We start from the raw sequence: 24,400 nt of genomic DNA on the forward strand, positions 1-24,400 counted from the left end.
AGTCATTTTTCTTGTATTTATTTAGTTATGTAACAACAGCCTTAACCTAATTTCAAATTCCTTGCTACAAATATGTGCGGTATTCGAAGATGACCGTCTCTGTAGTGTACGTTCACGAATCCTTTTATTTTGTTCGTTTGAAATATAGACCATAAGCGCTAATGAGTAGGAGGAACCTACGCCAATTAGTTGTCAGCACTGCAGGTCAAAATATTCTCCCTCTTGCGTCCTCTAACTCCGCAGTAGCCGCGCTACATATTCCTCTGGCCCTGAGGTAAGAAGCCAGTTTTTCTTAGTTCATACCTCAATCCACTAACGTCAACTAAAGTTAAGCCCATCATAATATATTACTGTCTCTGTAAGCATTTTTGTTTAATACTGAGCAGGGAAACTACCTTCTTAAGAACCTCTTAAAGTTTGTTGACGTTGATGCCAGAGGATTGTTATTGTAAAATAAAACAGCAGCATGGAGCTCGCGGCCTGTAGTTTGATCACCACTGTTCTTTCAGCACGTGGACGGTTATTAGTTTGCTAAAATTCTTTTAACCGCTACTCATTGATTTCAGTAACAATATTCCTTTCGCTATGTTAGAATAATTTCGGATTAGTTCACGATCCTAAGAATTAATTACCTTTCCGATTCAGACGATAACGGATACATTCATCTATGTTTACAAACACGAAATACTATATTTCTGTTTTGTTCACTACATAGTGTATTAAAAATAAAACAAATGTAACAAAAATGTATAATGGTAACGATCACTGTTAAACTGTGACTCACTTTTCACACATATAGTGCATGATATCCCAGATCTATAAGGAGAGAAGACTAGTTCATTCTCCGATGCCGTTATTTTTCTGTTGTGTTCATCACCACATCTAGAACAGAAATTCGCTGCTGCCAGCTGGAGACAGCAGTGGTCTGTGCAGCATCGTTGATGAGGTCTGTGCAGCATCGTTCATGAGGTCTGTGCAGCATCGTTCATGTGGTCTGTGCAGCATCGTTGATGTGGTCTGTGCAGCATCGTTGATGTGGTCACCAGGCAGTGACTGCCGCCATCAGCAGAAGCAACAGCAGCAGCAGAGCCTGCCCAGTGGCGCGGCCCGCCACGTTGCAGCCGTCTTCGCCACACGTGTACACGTGGCCACTGCGCCACGCCCCAGAGCCCCCCATGAAGGCGCACCGTCTCTCCACCCAGTCCCGCGACTCTGCTAACAAACCGACATGTCCTCCCAGTCAGCTGCAAAAGCATAAAACGGAATTACATCTACACGTAAGACGGTACTACTCAACCACGATACTACTGCACTTGGCCTCCTATGGCCGTTATCGGAAACGCCTGGTGACACTACAACAGTTTTTCGACTGTTGTATGTACTGTGGAACGAACTGCTTCACGGCAAGTTGCCTGGTCTTTAAAACAGCAGAACAGATTCTAATCGGCTCCAGGCGCACAAATAAACACACGAGCTAGCAAAGCACCTTCACTTCAGGTGCAATAATATTGTGGTTGATTAACGCATTATAATGAAAGGAAAACAGAACAAGTTCCTGTGCCGTCTGTTTGTTTACGGGGTCACCATGAAAATTCACCTCACAACAACACAAGGCAATGAATTTTAGACCAATATCCACTTATTTTTCGACATAGTCTCCTGTTACGTCAGTATTTTGGATGCATCACAAATAATAGCGGAAACAAACACTGGCGGGACTTGCGCCCGTGGTTTAGGGGTAGCGTCATCGAAACGTATTCGACCCCGGGTTCGATTCCGGTCACTCCTTAAATTATGATTAATTATCAGCATTGGCGGCGGAGACTTTTGGCATAAGAAGTCATTCTCATTCTGCCAACGGTCTTTCAAAGAGGGCGGAGAAGCGAACAGTGGTTCAGGGCACTCTCGTCTTCTAGAGGTGGAAAACTGGCCCTAAAGGTGGGAGAATCAGCAATGATCAACGGCAAGAGGATTCAGAAAACAAAGGAAACACGTATTGTGTATCCACAGGACATGTGGCCTGTAATTGGAAAAGTGTCATGATGATCTCTCCATTGGGAAAGGATTCCGTAGTAGTCCGCCATTCGGATTTCCGGCAGGGTACTGCAGGGAAGGTGACCATGAGAAAAAGATTGAATAATAAAGGAAAGGATAACTTTCTTTGAGTGGGGGCGTGGAAAGTCAGAACCTTGAACGTGGTAGGGAAACTAGAAAATCTGAAAAGGGAAATGATACGGCTCGGTGTAGATATGGTACGGGTCAGTGAAGTGAAATGGAAGGAAGACAAGGATTTCCGATCAGATGAGTATAGAGTAATATCAGCAGCCGCAGAAAATTGTGCAACTGAAGGATTTGTTATAAATAAGAAGGTAGATCAGAGAGTTCATTAATAGGATTGTCCTTATGAGAATCGATAGCAAACCAACATCGACAACGATAGATCTGGTATACATGCTGACGTCGCAATCTGAAGACGACGAGATAGAGCAAGTATATCGCGATATTGAAAAGGTAATACAGTAAATAAAAGGAGATGAAAATGTAATAATCATGGCGGACTGGAATGCATTGGGAAGTTGTAGATGAAACGGTTACAGGCGAATTTGGGCTTGGGACAAAGAATGAGACAGTAGAAAGACTAATCGAGTTCTGTAATAAATATTCAGTTCAAGAATCACAAGAGAAGGAGGCATACTTGGAATAGACCAGGTGGTACGGGACGATTTCAGTTAGATTACATCAGGGTTAGACAGAGATTCCGAAGTCAGATACTCGATTGTAAGGCGTAGCCAGGAAAAGATATAGACTCAGATCACTAGACAGTGGTGATCAAGAATCGGCTGCAGTTTAAGACATTAGTCAGGAAGAATCAATACGCAAAGAACTTCGATACGGAAGTACTAAGGGATGACGAGACACGACTGAAGTTCTCTAAGGCTATAGAAACAGCAATAAGGAATAGCTCAGTAGGCAGTACAGTTGAAGAGGTATGAGCGCCTGTAGAAAGGGCCATAACAGAATTTATAAAGAAAAACGTAGGTACAAAGAAGGTAACTAACAAGAAACCATGGGCAACAGAAGAAATACTTCAGTTAATCGAAAGAAATACAACAATGTTGTCGGAAACTCAGGAAAATCAGAAGTATAAATCGCTTAGGAAAGGAATTAAAAGGAAGTGCCGAGAAGCTAAGATTAAATATTTGCAAAAAAATCAGAAGAAATCGATAAACATATGATTGTTGGAAGGACAGTCCCAGCATACACGAAAGTTAACACAATCTTTCGGTGACATTAAAAGCGAGGGTGGTAACGTTAATAGTGCTACGGGAATTCCACTGCGGAGCAAAGATTACATAGGTGGAAAGAATACATTGCAATCCTCTATGAGGGGGAGGATTTGTCTGACGTGATAGACGAAGAAACAGGAATCGATTTAGAACAGATAGGGGATCCAATATTAGAGTCAGAGTTTAACAGAGCTCACGAGGACTTAAGATCAAATAACGCACAAGGGATAGATAACATTCCATCAGAATTTCTAAAATCATTGGGGGAAGTGGCAACTAATAGACTATTCACGTTGGTGTGTAGGATGTATGAGTCTGGCGACATACCATCTGACTTTCGGAAAAATATAATCAACACAACATCGAAGACTGTGAGAGCAGACAAGTGCGATAATTGTCGCACAATCAGCTTCGCAGCTCATGCAGCAAGTTGCTGTCAACAATAATATACAGGAGAATGGAAAAGAAAATTGAGGATGCGGTATATGACGATCGGTTTGGCTTTAGGAAAGGTATAGGCACGAGTGAGGCAATTCTCACGTTGCGGTTGATAGTGGAAGCAAGACTAAAGAAAATCAAGATACTCTCACAGGATTTGTCGACCTGGGAAAAGTTTTCGAAAATGCAAAATGACGAAACATGTTCAAAATTCTGAGACGGATAATATACAATACGTACTAGAGCCAAGAGGGAATAATAAGAGTCGACGACCAAGAACGAAGAGTTCGGATTAAAAACGGTGTAAGACAGGGATGTAGTCTTTAGCCCCTATTGTTCAATTTGTACATCGAGGAAGCAATGATGAAAATAAATGAAAGGTTCAGGAATGGAATTAAAATTCAAGGTGAAAAAGTATCAATGATATGATCCGCTGATGACATTTCTATCCTGAGTGAGAGTAAAGACGTATTACATGATCTGCTGAATTGAATGAACAGTCTAATGAGTACAAAATATGGTTTGAAAGTAAATCAAAGAAAGATGAAAGTAATGAGGAGTGACAGAAATGAGAACAGTGAGAAACTTAACATCAGGATTGATGGTCCCTACTAGGCAACTGAATAACCAATGACGGACGGAGCAAGGAGTACATCAAAAGCAGACTAGCACTGCTGGAAAGGGCATTCCTGGCCAAGAGAAGTCTACTAGTATCAAACATAGGCATTAATTTGAGGAAGAAATTTCTGAGAATGTACGTCTGGAGTACAGCATTGTATGGTAGTTTAACATGGACTGGTGGAAAACCGGAACAGAAGGGAATCGAAGGATTTGAGATGTGGTAGTGCAGACGAATGTTGAAAATTAGGTGGACAGATAGGATAATGAATGAGGAGGCTCTACTCAGAATTGGAGAGGAAACGAATATGTGAATATGTGGAAAAAGCTGATAAGGAGAAGGCACAAGATGATAGGACATTTGTTAAGACACGAGAGAATGACTTCCATGGTACTAGAGGGAGCTGTAGAGGGTAAAATCTGTAGACGAAGACAGAGATTGGAATACATCCAGCAAATAATTGAGGACGTAGATTGCAGGTTCTACTCTGAGATGAAGAGGTTGGCACAGGGGAGGAATTCGTGGCCGGCCGGATGAAATAAGTCAGAAGAATGATGACTCAAAAACAAAAATATTAAGAAAAAACACTAGTGAGAACACGCTGGTGCACTGAACTTAAGGACAAAAGTAGCTTTGGCATGATGTGTCACTGTCAAATAACATACTTCGATGAACTAGGATCATACGTAGAAAGAGCTGTTACAGTATATGTAGTGCAAGAGGTAATTGGAAGAATCTGCTATGAGACACACAGAAACGACACTTCTATTTAAAGGCAATAATCTCACTGAAGTCGCCGCGATTCATGACTATCCTCTCGACATTACAAAAGGAGGGACATGATTGTTAACATGGGGTGGGATCACTACGGACGGTCGTGCATGCTCTCACGCTGGCCACAAGTTTAGTAAGGAGTTCTTGTGGTAGGGCGTCCTATTTTTCACCAGCGCATGTAAAAACTGCTGGTTGGTCGTTGGTGCATGTGGATTTGCCGCAATTGTCCCCGAACAAGTGTTTCATGAGCCCAACGACTTTTAAATCAGTGGAAAAGATAGGCCAGTCAATTTTCCAATGTATTCTCGTTCAGAGAGCTCTTCAACTTGCGTTGTTCGATGCAGTCGCACAGTCATCCATAAAAATGAAGTCATGGCCGAATTCACCTCTGAAAATACGCACATGTGGAAGAAGTACAGAATCGTAATAACTTTGAATGGTGAGTGAACCGTATTCAAAGACGTGGACCTCAGAACGCCCAAGCAACGTGGTCTGAGGCATGAGGCATGAGCAAAATCTAAGCGGGGAAAGTTATAAATGTGACTCACAAACCATGTTCAGATCAACTGCTGTAGAAGCTGTACATCGATCTTTGTATTATAGGGTGACCATTAAGTTTTAATGCTTTACGTTGAGTTTACGTACATTAATACTATGTGTCGAATGAGAACTGGACAATGGTTTACCGACTATCGGAAGTTAGGCTGTGAGGGAAGGGAGGGAGTCACCTCAGGATAAATCATTCGCTAGAGCTCTGTCAGTGAAAGGCATGGTTGCAGGTTCGACTCTGGTTCAGCACATATGCCAAAACAACTATGCTGAGTGAAAATTACTTCTTGGAATTGCGCAGGACAAGAATACTTTTAATATACAGCCTATAGTTGCAGCCCGCATCTCGTGGTCGTGCGGTAGCGTTCTCGCTTCCCACGCCAGGGTTCGATTCCCAGGTTCGATTCCCGGCGGGGTCAGGGATTTTCTCTGCCTCGTCATGGCTGGGTGTTGTGTGATGTCCCTAGGTTAGTTCGGTTTAAGTAGTTCTAAGTTCTAGGGGACTGATGACCATAGATGTTAAGTCCCATAGTGCTCAGAGCCCTTTGAACCATTTGAACCTACAGTTGCAGGTTGACTTTAGCGTTTACCTAGGTTTCAACGTTAGTAATAACGTCTTCTTCAGAACCTGCAAAAAGTTTATATTATAATGTGCTAGTAAATTATATTAGATATGGTCATCCTACAGGATGCAACGTGTAGTACTTACATAAAATATTATTTAAATGTTTCCCTAAAACAAGCCATGTCCTAAGTCAACTTTATAAAACTTGATGCATAACCATAACATAGAGCTACTACATCATGAAGTTAAGGGATACAGATTCGACACGCTTGAGGAACTACAAATTTATGCACACCTAATTACAGATAGAGGCAATTTACTGAACGATCAACTGTATCTAAAAAATAGGGCATACTTCGAAGGCTTCCAGCCTATATTAGGTTTACGATAATTCATAATGCATGTGACCATTACAGTTTCTATAATTACAGAACCTTTCCTACAGATGTTCATACGCGTTATCTGACTCGTTATCTAACACGTATGCGCGCCGCCTTCTGTGAGGCAGACCGCGAAGCCCTCGCGGTCCGCAGTCTCTAGTCACACGACGAGGCCCACACAACGGGCTTAAAGTGAATTTGCTACAGCTTGTTTAATAGAAGTGACAAAACCTTATGGTTATGCATCAAGTTTTATACAGTTGACTTAGGACATGGCTTGTTTTAGGCAAACATTTAAATAATATTTTATGTAAGTACTACACGTTTCATCCTGTATGATGACCATATCTAATATAATTTACTAGCACATTATAATATTAACTTTTGGCAGGTTCTGAAGGAGACGTTATTACTAACGTTGAAACCTAGGTTAACGATAAAGTTAACCTGCAACTGTAGGCTGTATATTCTTATATAAACAATATCAGTTGCTGTCGCTGCATAAAAATGTTAAAAATTATGAAATACTTTTAATATCTGCAGAATTTGATCTTAAAAGGGCCTGTGAGTGGCACTAAAACTCTACGTGACGTAATAAACAACGATGATCCTCGTTGAAAGCTTTCAATAAAATTATCTGTTTTCAAAGTACCCAAAGCGTTATGCCTGTATTTTTGAATTTCGTAAAGTATCAAAAATAGTTTTAGGATGACTGAAACGTCTGTCGCGCATCACAACAAACAACTTCACGGCATCTGCGAGCTCTTACCGTAGTAGGTAATCTTGGCGCACATCTGTTGAGGGTGCGAGCAGTCGACGAGAGGAACGCTGCCGGGAAGGAAAGGGTCGCCACAGGTGGGGTCCTCGCTGGAGTAGCAGTGGTAGCACCGCAGCGCCGCTCCTGGAACAGCAAGTATTCATCACTGGACATTCTACACCACATTATCTTCATTCTAGTCGGCAAGTGCCTGACCTCTGGCACCAGTGTGTAGTAGTAGCGTTCCCACAACTCCTACAGTGACACCCACTGGAGGCATAAAGATTCTAGTACAGCAATGAAACGTTAAAATGTGAATTTTTGTTGAAATTGTTGAACATTTTGAATATTTCACATGGGTCAATGAAGTGGAATCTAAGTATTTGTAGCGTAGGAAAACAATTAGAAATTTCGTGTTAATGTCGGCAAATATGTGCAACGTACATGGTTAAAAAGAAAGGTAGAGGCACAACACACGCTAAACTATTCACCAAAGCACATATGGTGTTTATTTTTGCATGTTTTCTCATAACCTACGGTTGTTTCTGAGACGATAATGACTCGCATTACTGACCTGTACTACATGTCCCAACCACTGACCCGCTCTCTACAATATATAGGAGATAAATGGAAAGAAAATAAGTAAACTATTTATTATTTTCAATGTAATCATCATAACGTTAATACATTGATCTCATTGTGCGACACGACGGTCAATGCCCTCGTGGAAAAAAATGTTTGCGATTGACTACGGAGCCATTACTGTACCCAGGCGTGCACTTCCTCCGAAGCAAATCAACACCCACAAATTTCTTTATTCAGGGCTCCAAAAATATAGAAATCGCACGGCGAGAGATCGGGACTGTATGTGGGCAGCCCCACCTGTTTCCAATGTTGTTTGGATTACGCTACACAAGTATCACTGGCAAGTCCTTACACATCATACAGACCCAACCCGACCTTCAGCCCCCCTCCTCCCCCCCCCCCCCCCCGTCCCGTGCGATCCCCATACATTTGGTGCTCTGAAGAAAGATAATTATGGTGATCGATTTACTTCAGACGAGGAGCTGCACGCATGGGTACTATCATCGTTTTACAGGCACCGCAAATGTTTTTCCATGGGGGTACTGACTGACTTGTCTCACAGTGCGATAAATGTATTCACAATCATTGCCTTTACTTTTGTAATAGTAAATAGTTTACTAACTTTTTTCTATATGTCCCGTTTTCATCGATTCCGCTTGCAGATTTTCCAGGTTCCTCTTCTCACACCAGGATAATCTAAATTTTTAATTATAATGCATCACAAAATGATCACAGTCGATAATGATACTCTTTACATACCCAACAGCGTATACAGGATGACTTTTCCCTCTTGAAGAAGATGGAGGGAAAACGTGTTGAACACTGTATAATGAGACACAAGTATCAGTACCAGGTAGGTGGCACGTCAGCATGGGGAAATCCAGACTATCCTGAGGGACATTCTCCACGAGAACTGCCACTATCCGTATCACTTACAAAGCGTTCCGGCCTCTGCAGCGACAGTTTTTGTCGGTGGTTCGCCTCACAAGCCACCACCGTGTTAGTGATTTCTGTATCCATCCTATTCACAACGCCAAAGATTGTTATCCCCACATTCAAGTGGATATTCCTCCCTTGGAACGCATTTCCGACCTTATATCCATACTAAATTTATTCGCTCCTTATCATCTCAGCTGTCATTTAATGCAGTTTGTCGACATTTACCAAAAACAGCCTGTACATAGTACGTGTGTAGCAGCGCTGAGATACACCTACACACACGTGAAAGTACATAGAGAGGGAGAGAGAGTATATACCAGATGGGTATAATTAAGGTGCAACTACTCTTACAGGTCCAGTGCGACAACGAAATTAGGTAGATATACTAGTGCGGTATTGCGGAACCAGCCAGCAGCTGCAAAATCTGGCGCTTTTGACACGTCGTTTTGCGGTTACAGCATTTCGTCGACGTCCCGGTGCTCATATTGAAAAAAAATATATGTAAGCGGTGGTTAGTAATGAAAACAACATTTTGCCTCACTAACTTGTTTTAACTTTTCTGCAAACATCCCGTTCCTAATTCATTATCCCGTTCCTAATTCATTACATATGGCAACATTTCTGTACGTCTTTCTTGCATTCACAGCGCAAGATTTGCACCTCTTGGTCTAGACTGTAACTAATTTCTTTCCAGCGTAAATCAGTTCCACATTAACGTATTACCGTATGTCTACCAAGTTTCGCTGCCATACGATAGTTAGAGCCCACACTGTACCTCCATGAATAACTGCACTTCAACTACCCAGCAGAATTCGAGGACGAACATAATGAATAGCATAGAATCGTTTCTAGCTACCACAGAACACCGTACTTGCTACTGTTTCAGGTTCCTCATAAAAGGGGTTGGCCGTAGCTGAGCTTCACGTATCAGGAGTAGCGCCAGTGCAGTTTCACTTTCTCTGTTGGTCCCAGACGATAGCGCTTGAATTAACTAGGATCACTCGCTGTACCGTTGTAGAAAAATAGCGAATAACAGCGGTTAGCATTACGATAAAGAATCAGAAGATTTTAATTTATTGCGGCATTAAAGATTACAATAAATACACACTGTAACGATGGATAATCTAAACCTATCGTTAAATGATTTAGTCACAATATCCTGATTTGCGAAAAGTGGCAATTGACTTACATAATGAAAATTGTGAGGTCATCCACATCAGTACTCAATGGATTCTGCTCAACTTCTGTTACATGTAATATCACACAAATTCAAACGCTGTAAATTCAGTTAAATACTTAGGGATTTCAACTACGAATAACTTGAACTGGAACGATCACATAGATAATATCATGAAGGAAGAAAACCTAACACGATGATTTATTGACAAATACTTTGAAATTGCAACAGATGTACTAAAGAGACTGCTCACATTACACTTTCTCACACTCTTCTGGAGTGTTGCCGTCCGGTGTGGAACCCGCATTTTCGATGACAGAGAACATCGAAAAAGTTAAAAGAAGGGCAGCACGTTTAGAATTATCGCGAAATACTGGAGAGAGCCACGGATATGATACGGGAATGTTGAAGAAAATCATTTGAACAAAACTGGTTTTCGTTGTGCCAGGATATTCACATGAATTTTCAATCAATAACATCTCCTCAGAGTGTGAAAATGTCATGTTGGTGCCGACAAGCATAGGAAAAATTGATCATCATATCAGAATGTGAGAAATCAGAGCTTGCACGGAAAGTTCTGATTTTCCAGTGATTCTTCCAGAGTGAAACGGCAGAGAAATAGTTTGGAGGTCGTATCATGAACCTTCTGTCAGGAACTTATTTGGGAATTGCAGAGTGATCAAGTAGATGTCTAGGCGCTGACAATATATTTCAGCGCAATGTTTCATATTAGTTACCTTCGTGTATAATCAGACCGCATTGGGAATTTTCTTTACATTGGTAGACAGCCTTCAAATTATTCATAAACAAAAGTGGTATATGATAATTAATTAACAGGCTTTCCACGTACCCTGTAGAGGGAGGGGCTCATGTATAAAATAATAGGAATGAGGGTTTGTGAGGTATCCTCAGTGGTAGCTCAAAAAGTAATTGTTCCCAGATAGTACTTAATTAACACTATTTTTAATAGCTTGTAAAACGGAAAAAGCAATACTTAAGTTAACCGGCTTATACCAAATGATGAAGCACAGAGTGCTAAGGAGACCAATGTCGAAAGAGGTGAAATGTCGAGTGGCGAAAGCTGGTTGCTCGTTGTTGGTTGCTGAGGTGTACCTTAGAGGTTGGTGCTGCAGCTGGAACAGTATCACTGTAAGGAGTGGTTCGCCTTTTGGTTATGTGGCGGAATTGCTTGGGTCTGTGTACTGCCTGCTAGTGGCTGGGTGCCGCCTTAACTACACGCATGGGGGATAGATACCCGTTCAGTGCCTGGTGGACATACGATAGGTGTACGCTAAGTAGTGCCTGCAAATGCCGAGCCACCAGCAGTAATACGGATGTTACCTGTAGTGAAACGGGCTCCCACAATTCTGTGGCGTCTGCTGGAGTTCCTCTTGACAATAACTGGCGTGTGTTGGTCGGTCGTATTGTCGACATGATACGTGGCGGGAGGGCTTGCAATACAATGGCACAGCAACCCGTCGATCTCTGCTGCATGTCCGGTAGTATTAGTCGAAGGCGAAGCTTACGGGTACAGCAATGTGGAAGGCATCTTTTCGTGTGGTGCTTCCTTATGTAGGTTGAAGTGGGTCTATTGATGCACATGTTCTCAAGGCATGGGTTTCTCTGATTCCCCTCTAGCTTACAGAGGCTATGACATTTTATGGAATGTGAGAGCTTAGACAACTAATCTTTTGCTGTCGAGCTCAATTCCCGTGTACAATAAAGTAAATCGGTTAAAATTATCTCGACTAAAAATGTCAATAAAATTAACTGTTGTGAAAAAACTTCTCACACCGCAAAGGTGTATTTGGGCTCCATTGGACTTACGTCGAATGCACGTCTGCGCATAACTGCTGAGAGCAGGTGACTATGAAAAGTGTGTATATAGCATTGTATAGTCTGTGCTGGTGAAAATGGCCGTGTGAGAAGGAGAAGACGGAATGTATTAGACTACTCGGCTCCATTACCCCGAGAATGCGGCGTATAAACATTCCAGCATATCAGGGAGTGATTACCATTAACAGTGTTGGAAGTTTGGAATTAGTCACAGGACTTTGTTGCAGATTCATCAGATCATCATAAACCTAATGAAAAACTCACAATAGTTAAATACTTTCTAATTTGTCTCAGTGAATAAACTACAAGACGTTTATCGAAAAATAGCAGTAATTCTATTAACTTTTTATGTAAAACAAACATATTGATTTCATTTTCCTATTCTCTTATTGTTCGTTACATACGTAGCCACTGTCCTCTGTTACCATAAAAAAGATTCTTCATTTAATTTCATTCACATCTGCAGTTATTATAGACTCTACTTTTAAACTGCCTAAACGGTCACACTTCATCATAGTATCGTTTCCTGCGAAACGGTTGCCTAAATTCTTCGCAGGTACGTTCACAAAATCGTTACTCTACACACTGGCTAAAATTAATGTCTAAAATCTGTTATAGAACCATTAAAACCGATAACTGGCATTTAAGAAGCAGTTGCATCAATTTTTTCTATTTTAAAATTAATTTCGGCTTTCTTGTGAAAATTATAAGGCCTTTGTACAGCTTTGATACTGCTGGTCTACAGAATATGAAATGCTTCTCGTCGCTTCAGTTTTCCATTCATAATATAGATCGAATCAGACTATATGAAGAATCTAAATGAATATATTTAAGCTCATAGTATTATTTACAGTTGAAATGACTTCCTTCACACCATGTCATACTATAACAAGGTATCAAAGGTTACATTACAGTCAAGAGGTTATGTTAGAGTCAGGACGAACGTTCAAATCTTTCTCCATCCTCCCCGGAGTTATGTTTACAAACCACCTAAGGCTAATGTCGGAATATTTCCATAAAAAAATCTACGACAGATCAACCCAATGTGTACTTTGGCTGCATATTTAATGTACACTCAAATTTTCTATCCCCACCTAGGCTCATAATAGTATAGTACAATATATCGACTTCTCCGCAGAATAGTTTTTCTCAGGCTTCGTCTTCCTAATCTTGCAGTTTATGAAGTTCTTGCGAATCGCTCTACAAGCAGGTGGATATGGAGTTCGTGGTAAAATTTGGTGCCTTAGCCTCTAAATGTATTCGAACACCGAACTCTTAGCCCCACACTGCAAAATTTCTGCCTTGAATGAAACTGTAGGATAACATTTTAAGTGTAGCGAAATTAAAGCTGTGACCTCCGACCATAAAAAGGCACTGCTCGAATCCATAGAATATTATTTGAAGAACTTAAGCACAATATTGCGCTGAAGCATTCGCCTGCCCCTCATTGTAGTTAGAGCTTCGGCTGAATTAGTTCTTTACTTTTACCTTAGCAATATGCTCCTATTGTCGTCATGAAAACAGTAATAATTGACGGGAATCCGTACATCGAGGGATACCATCTGGAAGCAGCTACACAAGAAAGTATCAGAAACATCCAAACTTCTGACAGGATTTAGTGTAAGTAATAACTACAATTATCAAACACTGATAGCATTCTTCGACTGCTTAAGTACTGACTAAGTAAAATAACATGGGTATTCGTATACAAATATATTAAAGTCCGGACACATAACGGTTATCTAACTGGTCACAGATTTAGCATCCGAGAGTGATCTGCATTCCACCCTAGGGCGAGTATCGATATGAGAGAACAAGCCATCAACTACCAACAATAAATAAGTTCTTACGACGCCCGTAGATGATTCATTTTCTTACAGTAGAAGACGGCCGTGGTCCCCAAGACATCCAGTCAGATGGATGGACATACAAAAATTTGCGCGATTACGTCTTGAGATTTTGATTTTCTCTTGGATTATGATATACCTGTAGACAGCTTGGCTACGCCTTGGGAATTATGTTCGTTTCCCGTTCACCTCGTTAATCTCCGCTGTCATTCATCTTCAGAGTCAACTTTTTTCATTCCGCCCGTCTCCCCATTGCCACCATTGCGAGTTGTTGTAAACTCTCTCTACCTATTCCGAGTAGGGTAGCAAAAGATAAATCTGAAACAAAAGCTCAGCAAAGGCAAAAAATTAAAAATGAGAATTTGTTTATTCAGAAGCAATACACTGTATGTCATAAATTAAACATTGAGCAAAATATTTTGTTTCAACTTAATCCCTCCTAATAACTGCTTTAGAGAAATGAGTTACGTTCATCATCAATAAACAAATGCGGTCTTTTACACAATAATAAAATATGTTAATTTACGTGACACGTTGCGAGACATATGTCACACGGAATGTTCGTCATACGGAAAGCTGCAAAGCTTTGATTAATAGGGTAACACATTCATCTATTCGACATTAAATGTAGAGCGTACGTGAATATTTAATAAAACACCTGATATTTTTATTTATACGAATGATACTGGTACGGGATTTACCCTTCGTGACACATTATAAAGTTTCTTGTGTAATTCAGATATAAACCTACAAGTATTTGACACATGGTGAGTGGCTGTTCTCTTCTTGGAGGAGGACGACTTTCACTCAGTCATCTTAGATCTATTATCTATCATGGCAGACTGGGAAGTCTTCCATACATCTCTCAGCAGTTATGTTCTTATCGAGGAGTACATACGAATTCTGTACAAACTCTGTGTGATAAAGACCTATTAGCGCCAGTTACGTTTGAAAAATGATTGTTTGAAGTTTTGTTGGTTGTGTGGTACAATCAACGGGTGTGCAGTGACGTTTCATTCACGATTTCATTACTGACATGATCGAAGGATATGAGTCCTCAGACCAATTTCAAGCAAAATGTTGGGTAACACAGTAGCTCATTTGCGAATATCGTTGTGTACGCTACCCACATTTAATCCACGTTAACCGTCCGACCCACGCATTGAAATGTATAGCATACGAAATGCACGGAAGCTGCTCAGAGGTAAATAAAATAATTTCGTACACCAAGAAAATGTTTTTCAAAACATCATATCGTATGTCGCTCTATAGAGAATAGTTGCCGAATGTAGCGTTGCCGCCCTAGTCTCTCCTAGTGAGACGGGATGCGAGTACTGAAGCTGTCGGTTATTTTAATGAATATTTTCTAGCAGTGAAATCTGTGATGACATATTTCCGAAACAACCTTCAGTTTCAGTACGGGAGGCACAAAATTCTTTCACTGAATCCAAAATCAAAAATGACCTAACACACGTTCACATAGACTTCGGCTGCTTCGGCAGGAGTATTAAAAAGTTAGAATCTATCGGGCTGCCTTAGCAGAAATTGTTAGTAATTGTTGTGAATGTCAAATCAAGCAGACTGACATTAGAGGTGGTGTTGGGCAGGTGTGCTGTTCTTTTTTTGCAAGAATTACAGGCTGCTCAAGTTTTGCTATTATCTGCAATATCCTGAGTGGGGAGAAGAAGACACTCCAGTGAACTTCTCTCCGGGAAAATATTCATATCTCATAATGTGCACCATGTGATGCGAAGAGATCACTTTCTTACTCAAAAGCATTCGTTCTGATCGGCGACATTTTACGATTGCGGATAATTCGGAGAAGCAGCTGGTTGTTCATTGCAGTTCCGAATGAAAGTTGAGGCAAGGTACCGTAGCAATTTCATTGAAGGGGGTTATTTTATTAAACTGATGAGACCGAAAATAGTTTTCCTTTTTTAGCGCAGTATTTAGTTTCAAAATAACAAATTGACTAATGTAAAATATAAGTTCTTAAGGTAGTTTTCGTGCTTCTGGTGCGTTTAAATGCGTTTTAAGATGTAACGCCATTCAGAAGTTGATTTAAGCTGAAATTATTGTTTCATGTGAAATATTATATTAAATATTTTTGTGAAATTACGTATTATCTTACACACTTTGCCCATTTTAACGACAGAACTATGTACATATTTTGAATGTTGACACAATATAAAACTACTGGTTCTGCTTATAAGGTAATGTAGTTCGCCTCGCCTCTATGTAAACGCGTGACTGTACAAGTGGCTGCCCTCAGTACTGCATCCTATAGAAGACTGCTGCTGAAACACATTCTTTGCTTCAATAGACGTGCTGATTTAATCATCCACGAACGTTACAATGTTCTGGAGGAGATCGGCAGCTGTTCTGGAGGCAATATGCTCATTACTTATCCCCCATATACTGTGCCTGCCGCACTTGAGGATACAGGTCCGCTCGGCCAAGCGGATGAATCTACTTATTCACTTATCTCGCATCCTTTCCACAAGAAAACTTACCAGTTGTCGGCACAAGTTGCTGCGTCAGATAGCTCTTCGATGTTAGGTAGATGACTTCCTGTCTGTTTTGAAACATAACATATTCAAAACTGGACATGCTTGTCGGCAGGGAGTAATCCGCGACACCTACTTGTAGAAAATTGACTCATTTTCCATCTCTAGATTGCTGCTGTTGTTCCAAACACATTCACGAGAAGGAAGGACGAGAGGGTGAGACATGTGTTAAGACATAAGTGAATAACTCCCGTTGTACTGGACGGATGATCTTGTTTTGACGGGGCTCATCAGTCTTACCGCTTGTTCGATGTGGCCGGCCACGAATTCCTCTCCTAGAGGTGTTTCTAGAGGGTAAAAACTGTAGGGAATGACAGATACTGGAATATAACAAACAAATAATTTTAGGGCGCAGGGTGCAAGCTCTACGCCTAGGCTGGCACAAAATGTGAATTCGTGACAGGACGCATCAAACAGGTAAGTCAGCGGATGCCCGCCAAAAAAGTGATGGTAAGTTTGAACATTTTTATCAGTCTGCCGATTGTTGCTGTTATTACTTCAAACTGACCGGTTTCGAACAATGTCAAATTCATAAGCGCCACGAGGCAATTTTTGGAAGTGCTCTGTTTCTTGAAGAAAGCACTTTTCATTTCTGTTTCTGATGGGAGTCTGCGGTATCATTTCAAAAGAAGTAAGCCCAGGAATACTCTCAGTTCTTTCGCGTAGAAGGAGAACTCGTATATATTCTTAGAACAACTTGCTTATCGCACTGACTCCCTCACGATATAAACAAAAGCATTTCTCCAATCTCAATTAGAGTGAGATCCTTACTTTTGTTTTTCATTTCTTCTAGAGCTGCATCAGCTGAAAGCTCATTTACAGGAGTTGCAGTATATACTGGCTTCATTCTACTATAAGTTGGCTGTAAAGTTTCTACTGTTTGCTTCAGTTCACTCCATCTTTGGCATCATTACTTCATTATCCACAAAACGAGTGTTCTCTGTACTTTGAAAATGAACTGCTGGCCGCTGTGGCCGAGCGCTTCTACGCGCTTCAGTTCAGAACCACGCTGCTGCTACGGTCGCAGGTTCGAATTCTGCCTCGGGCACGGATGCGTGTGATGTTTAGGTAGTTCTATGTCTAGGAGACTGATGACCTCAGATGTTAAGTCCCATAGTGCTTAGATCCATTTGAACCATTTTTTTAAATGAATTTCCACCAATCAGCAGTATCCAAAACATTAAAAGTACCTGTTGCACCATCAACTGCTTCACCTTCATCTGTCAGAGCATCAGTATCCGGAGCAACAACAACCAATCAACATTTGCAATATCTTCATCAATCAGGCCTTCAAAATTATCATTACCTATAATCTGAAAATCTTCATCCACTGTAATTTCTTTGAACGCTGCGCCATAGTTTGCTTGCATTTTCTGCATTTTATTGCCCGTCAGTGAATGAAGTGAACTTCACTCACCAGTTCCCCTACTAGAACTGTTGTTTTTGTTACAGCTATCTCATAAGACGATCCTGTTTCCTCCCAGTGATATCAAAACAGATAGTTTGTCTTTACGCTGGCTAAACAGTAATATAGGCCATTACTTGCAGTATTATTGTATGAACTTTTTCCTGCACAACCTGATTCAACAGACATTAAAAAGTGATCGATACGTGTAATGGATAAAAAAGCTTACGTGGTCCATTTGGGGCAATTCTGATCTCGTTTTTAAAGTGTATGAAAAATACTCACTAATGAAGAAAATACAAAATTACTGTCAGTAACGTCGATTTACAGTACAATAATTGGAATTCAATATAAGTTCTCCACATATTAGTAATAAAATAAAAATCAATAGAGTCTGAAAACAGATCACAGGAAGATAATGGTTTAAGTACAGAAAATTTTGGAATTTGTTTGCGTGGTAGTTTGTAGCAGAGCGCGGAGTGTTAGTCTGGTAACCGTAAAGTCACTGATTCGATTCATGCTGGTGGCAACAATTTCTTTTTTTTTTACTTTTATGTGAGTTCTGCTCTTATTACAAAATAGAAATATCAAGTGATAAGTATTAAATCCTAATAATATCTGGTTCTTTTTAATTTATGAAACTAAATTATAATTTGATACAGACATGCTAAGTATCTTAATCCTTAAAGAAAACATAGTAATGTATATTAATAATATTATTCACTTTCTAAAAAAAGAAAAGTTTTTTAATTTGTATTTGGCACTTTGCAATTCTAATCAGTTTTTAATATATTGCGTATTCGCAAATTTATGTTATTAATAATTAGAAGCAGAAAAATGTTTTTATAAAACGCAATGATTCGATATTTGTTAATTGACATCTCTATTTGTTAATTATCATGGAATCCAAATAAGAGTAAGAAAGAAGTTGCTACTAGCAATATTCGAACCAGCGATTTTAAAATTACCAGACATTCATGTCATCAGCTAAACTTCTGTTTATCGTTTCAGTTTTGGACTTTGTAGCACCGAAGAAAGTACGTTCGACTGATAACCAAGATATGAACGAGTTGCAAATGTTCTGCACTTAACAGAGCTCGGAAACATGATCCCCGAAAAAGATTTTTTTCAAGTCTGAGAATTATGTCTTACTGTATTTGGAAATTCATGACTGGGCGCTGACCTTGAAGCACACTAATTATGAAGGAAATCGAAGAGGTCAGAGCAGTGCGTAAGACGCCTCGTTAATGGAACTACCTGTTTATCTACACTCCTGGAAATGGAAAAAAGAACACATTGACACCGGTGTGTCAGACCCACCATACTTGCTCCGGACACTGCGAGAGGGCTGTACAAGCAATGATCACACGCACGGCACAGCGGACACACCAGGAACCGCGGTGTTGGCCGTCGAATGGCGCTAGCTGCGCAGCATTTGTGCACCGCCGCCGTCAGTGTCAGCCAGTTTGCCGTGGCATACGGAGCTCCATCGCAGTCTTTAACACTGGTAGCATGCCGCGACAGCGTGGACGTGAACCGTATGTGCAGTTGACGGACTTTGAGCGAGGGCGTATAGTGGGCATGCGGGAGGCCGGGTGGACGTACCGCCGAATTGCTCAACACGTGGGGCGTGAGGTCTCCACAGTACATCGATGTTGTCGCCAGTGGTCGGCGGAAGGTGCACGTGCCCGTCGACCTGGAACCGGACCGCAGCGACGCACGGATGCACGCCAAGACCGTAGGATCCTACGCAGTGCCGTAGGGGACTGCACCGCCACTTCCCAGCAAATTAGGGACACTGTTGCTCCTGGGGTATCGGCGAGGACTATTCGCAACCGTCTCCATGAAGCTGGGCTACGGTCCCGCACACCGTTAGGCCGTCTTCCGCTCACGCCCCAACATCGTGCAGCCCGCCTCCAGTGGTGTCGCGACAGGCGTGAATGGAGGGACCAATGGAGACGTGTCGTCTTCAGCGATGAGAGTCGCTTCTGCCTTGGTGCCAATGATGGTCGTATGCGTGTTTGGCGCCGTGCAGGTGAGCGCCACAATCAGGACTGCATACGACCGAGGCACACAGGGCCAACACCCGGCATCATGGTGTGGGGAGCGATCTCCTACACTGGCCGTACACCACTGGTGATCGTCGAGGGGACACTGAATAGTGCACGGTACATCCAAACCGTCATCGAATCCATCGTTCTACCATTCCTAGACCGGCAAGGGAACTTGCTGTTCCAACAGGACAATGCACGTCCGCATGTATCCCGTGCCACCCAACGTGCTCTAGAAGGTGTAAGTCAACTACCCTGGCCAGCAAGATCTCCGGATCTGTCCCCCATTGAGCATGTTTGGGACTGGATGAAGCGTCGTCTCACGCGGTCTGCACGTCCAGCACGAACGCTGGTCCAACTGAGGCGCCAGGTGGAAATGGCATGGCAAGCCGTTCCACAGGACTACATCCAGCATCTCTACGATCGTCTCCATGGGAGAATAGCAGCCTGCATTGCTGCGAAAGGTGGATATACACTGTACTAGTGCCGACATTGTGCATGCTCTGTTGCCTGTGTCTATGTGCCTGTGGTTCTGTCAGTGTGATCATGTGATGTATCTGACCCCAGGAATGTGTCAATAAAGTTTCCCCTACCTGGGACAATGAATTCACGGTGTTCTTATTTCAATTTCCAGGAGTGTATATTATAGTGACCGTGAAACTGATAGTTCCAGTAAGAATGAATATTCGGTAAATACGAGAAATGATCTGGAGCTGGACAAAACATCCTGAAGCCTTTAAGTCCGAAATAATTAAAACAGCGATCGACTGACAGAAAATAAATTCTCGTTAGCACATTTCCCCCTGTTTGAAGCCTTGAAGTTGTACGTCGCTGCAACTAATTTCTAGTTTTTCCTTTGCCAATGCAGTGATTTTGCAATAAATAAGATTTTAGTATTTTGAGAACTGTTGAGTCACCTGCTTAGCAGGAAGAAAGCGAGAATCGCAACACTTCACTGTTCGCTATACCTACAGATCCTTGATGTTAGTACACCCTTATGTATCTGTGTCGCCAAGATTTCGAGTGCTGTCTCTGCTTCCAAATCCAGTGCGCTATCTCTATCCTCTCACAACACTTCCTACCTGCGTATTCCAGAGAGAATCACTGGGCTTCAGTTTCATCTTTGCAATTAATAATGTGACCCATATATTCTCATTGTTCCCGTAACGAAAACTTTGTCCTTATTACCATGGGCCAGCGTACATTTCAGTGACCATTGTTCGCAGACATCATGATTCCTCGCTCCTCTGCTCTCACTCTAATTTATTCCCGTTTTTCGTCCTAACAGCTCCATAATTTCCCCAATCCTTGCAGTATTGCTGAACCTTTCAAAATACACTCAACTTATCCTCTCGCCGTGCGAGCCAGTTCATTACATTCGTCATCATTAGCAACATTTGTCACGAGTGTTTGCTGCCAAAGGACAACACACAGATTGTAATCAACAAACAGATTGTAATATCTTCAAAGTACAACAGTCGTTTAAATAATTAAATATGTGAAAATATTTAGTAGGTGTTTCACTAAAAAAAACTCTAGTACCGATGAGGGCCGACGGCATGAAATCACAATAAAAAAATAAGTAAGCAGTTGCATTGGGAATGACGTGATGTCAGCGAGATAAAACTTATTGCGCATAGTAAAGACAAGTGTTTGACCACAGCAGCTACAATGAAAAAATAAAAATTCATTCTTCAGACAGAATAATTAAATTTGCAAGAAAGACATATCCAACATATCATGACTACACGCTCTTCATCGATGTTTTTAATTACGCGCGTGGAATCTGCTTGTGACATTTTGCAATTCGGGCAATTATCGGAAAATTACCAGTATTTCATAAATGCATGAATATCTTTAAGTTCGTGTGTAATAGCAAGATTACATGTGCCATGTACAGTTGACACGACATATGAAGCCTCTTAGTTGTACAAAGATGAAAAACAATGCATCTTTCATAACTCTGTAGATAATGCAATAAAAATCTGTCTCGTTGATATCCTCAGGTACCGAATTCGTAGTTTACACATGCAATGGAATTTCGGAGTAATTAACAGACTGTACCAAAAGACTCACAGAGGTGCTCATGATTGTTCTCTCTTGAGTTCATAGTGCACACTATTTAAACGCCCTTTTTGTTACTACCCAGGAGCATTTTCTCACAGGAACTCTTTGTTCCAAGAATTATAGTGAAAATTCTGTTATCTCACGTGGCGATCAGGATGGTAATTTCTTCTCGGCACAATGCGTGCAAAGCCGCGTCGACAATGGATGCGACGCGCCGTGCACAAGTTCGCGGCACTGAACAGAGCAGATACGTGCACAACTGCGTGGAATGGAGTCGAGTTTTCGTTACAGGGAGTGCGCGCGCACGTCAGTAAAATCTGAAGACGGAACAATGATAATTTCAAGTGTTGCTTTCACATTTATTATCAGCTGAAGGGGTAAACGCGTACAAAACATCTTCAGCAGGTGACATTAGTGCTGGAAAGTCGAAAGTTACACGGGAGAACGAGTACTGTAAGTAACGTTCCTTACGATATCAATGACAACACTCGCTGTTGACATTGCTATCCTCAGGAAAAGCTAGGAAGACTTGTAGGACGTACTGAATGGAACCAACAGTCTACTGAGCATAGAATCCGGATTGAGAGCAAACCAACGGAAGATGAAAGTAAAGAGGAGTATCGGAAATGAGGTTAGCGATACACTTAACGTTAAAACTGGAAACCACAAAAGAAGACGAACTGGAGAAATTCTGTTATCTTGTCATCAAAATAATGTATGACTGGCGAAGCAAACAGACCACCACAGACAGAGGAGATTGCGTTGTGATGGAACAACTATTCTGAATCTGCGCAATAACTATTGACACTTCGTAGCACTGATTTGTGAGAAAAGTTTTCTAACGACGGTTGGTGATTCATGTACCGTTTAACGTAAAGGCAAGCAAGGCTGCGACATGCTTAAAACTGTAAATAGCCTCACAATATAGATATCAGTATCGTTACACCTTACATTCCCATAGCAGGGGCTAATAGTTACTAAACACGACGAAATTATATATATGTGCTAAAGTTCTGATTATTCGGCGAAGGAACACTATTTGATTAACAAGTTACTAACGTCGTCTAAACAATTTGTTGCAACACTTCAGAACTGATGGTGATCAGAAATTCCATTATTCTAGCACAATTTGTGTGTACGTGTGAAATCGGGAGTTTAGGATGAATCTTAATATTACGATTAAATCCAGCGCAGCAATGCCTAGACAGATAAAACACTTTACTAGCATATAGTCAGCTTTCAAAATTTGTTTAACTGAACCTACTACTCTGCATAATGACGTCAGTTGTACACTCTACTCACTTCATACCAATACAACTTAAATCTAGCCGTAAGTAATTACTGTACTCTAATAACTACTGCGGAATTTCAGGGTAATTCCTTCACGTCAAGTATGGAAATAGTAAATCAACCTTTTCACGGAAATGGTAATCACTAGATACTTCTACATACGATGGTAATTGATGGACATCCTTGATCTTCCAATTGACGTCAGATGAAATCAAACTCTACATTACAGTTAATTACACAATTAACAAGTGTCATCTGGTTTCAATGCTACATTATTACCTGATATATCTACCAAATAACCAGACACTTAGGTTTCAATTGTATTTACTGACGTGAATATTTATCAGTCATATACGCCAAGAAATTGAAAATCTATAGATGAACCACGCCGCCCAGTCAGTGATAACATTTGCTCACAGCAAATTATCTCCAGTTTCTTTCTTTCCTCCTCCTACTGATATTAATAACTACACTACGTGCTTATTTTGTTTATTTCGCTTTCAAGTAACCGTTCACCATTATTACCTTCTTATACACTGACATTTGCTCACAGCAAATTATCTCCAGTTTCTTTCTTTCCTCCTCCTACTGATATTAATAACTACGCTACGCCCAATAATGTTCGTGTCTGGGGAGTTTGGTTGCCAGCGGAAGAGTTTAAACTCAGAATAGTGTTCCTCCAGTCACTCTGTAGCAGTTCTGGATATGTAGGGTGTCGCATTGTCCTGCTGGAACGGCCCAAGTCCGTCCGCATATACAATGTACATGAATGGATGCACGTGATCAGAGAGGATGCTTACGTACGTGGCACCTGTAAGAGTCGTATTTAGACGTATCACGAGTCCCATATTACTCCAACTTCAAACGCTCTACATCATTACAGAGCCTCCAACAGCTTGACCAGTCCCCTGCTGACACGCGGGGTCCTTGAATTCATGAGGTTGTCTCCATACCCGTCCTCGTCCATCCGCTCGATACAATTTGAAGCGAGACTCGTCCGACCAGGCAACATGTTTCCACTCATCAACAGTCCAATGTCGCTGTTGACAGGTCCAGACGAGGCGTAAAAGATTGTATCGTGCAATCATCAAGCGCACACTATTGGGCCTTCGGCTCCGCAAGCCCTTATCGATGATGTTTCGTTGAATGGTTCACACGCTGATATTGTTGATGGCCCAGCACTGAAATCTGCAGGAATTTGCGGGAGTGTTGCACTTTTGTCACGTTGAACGATTCTCTTTAGTCAGTCAGTCAGTCAGTCAGTGGT

At 41.3% G+C, this 24,400-nt stretch overlaps 1 protein-coding gene across 2 annotated transcripts in view; it reads right to left on the reverse strand.

Moving 5' to 3' along the window:
- Positions 1 to 760: 760 nt before the first annotated feature.
- LOC124777892 overlaps positions 761 to 24,400 on the reverse strand; it is a 63,775-nt gene continuing 40,135 nt past the window's right edge. Inside the window, exons 2-3 of one of the 2 annotated variants that reach the window (XM_047253439.1) lie at positions 7,382 to 7,513; positions 761 to 1,212 (exon numbers count right to left, since the gene is read on the reverse strand). In XM_047253439.1, coding sequence (XP_047109395.1) covers positions 1,040 to 1,212; positions 7,382 to 7,513 — 305 coding nt within the window. In that variant the 3' untranslated portion in view covers positions 761 to 1,039. Of the gene's footprint in view, positions 1,216 to 7,381; positions 7,514 to 24,400 lie in introns of both variants that reach the window. The other variant, XM_047253437.1, reaches the window with a different exon arrangement.

This window comes from Schistocerca piceifrons, chromosome 2 (genome assembly GCF_021461385.2).
Source record: "Schistocerca piceifrons isolate TAMUIC-IGC-003096 chromosome 2, iqSchPice1.1, whole genome shotgun sequence".
Lineage (NCBI taxonomy): Eukaryota > Metazoa > Arthropoda > Insecta > Orthoptera > Acrididae > Schistocerca > Schistocerca piceifrons.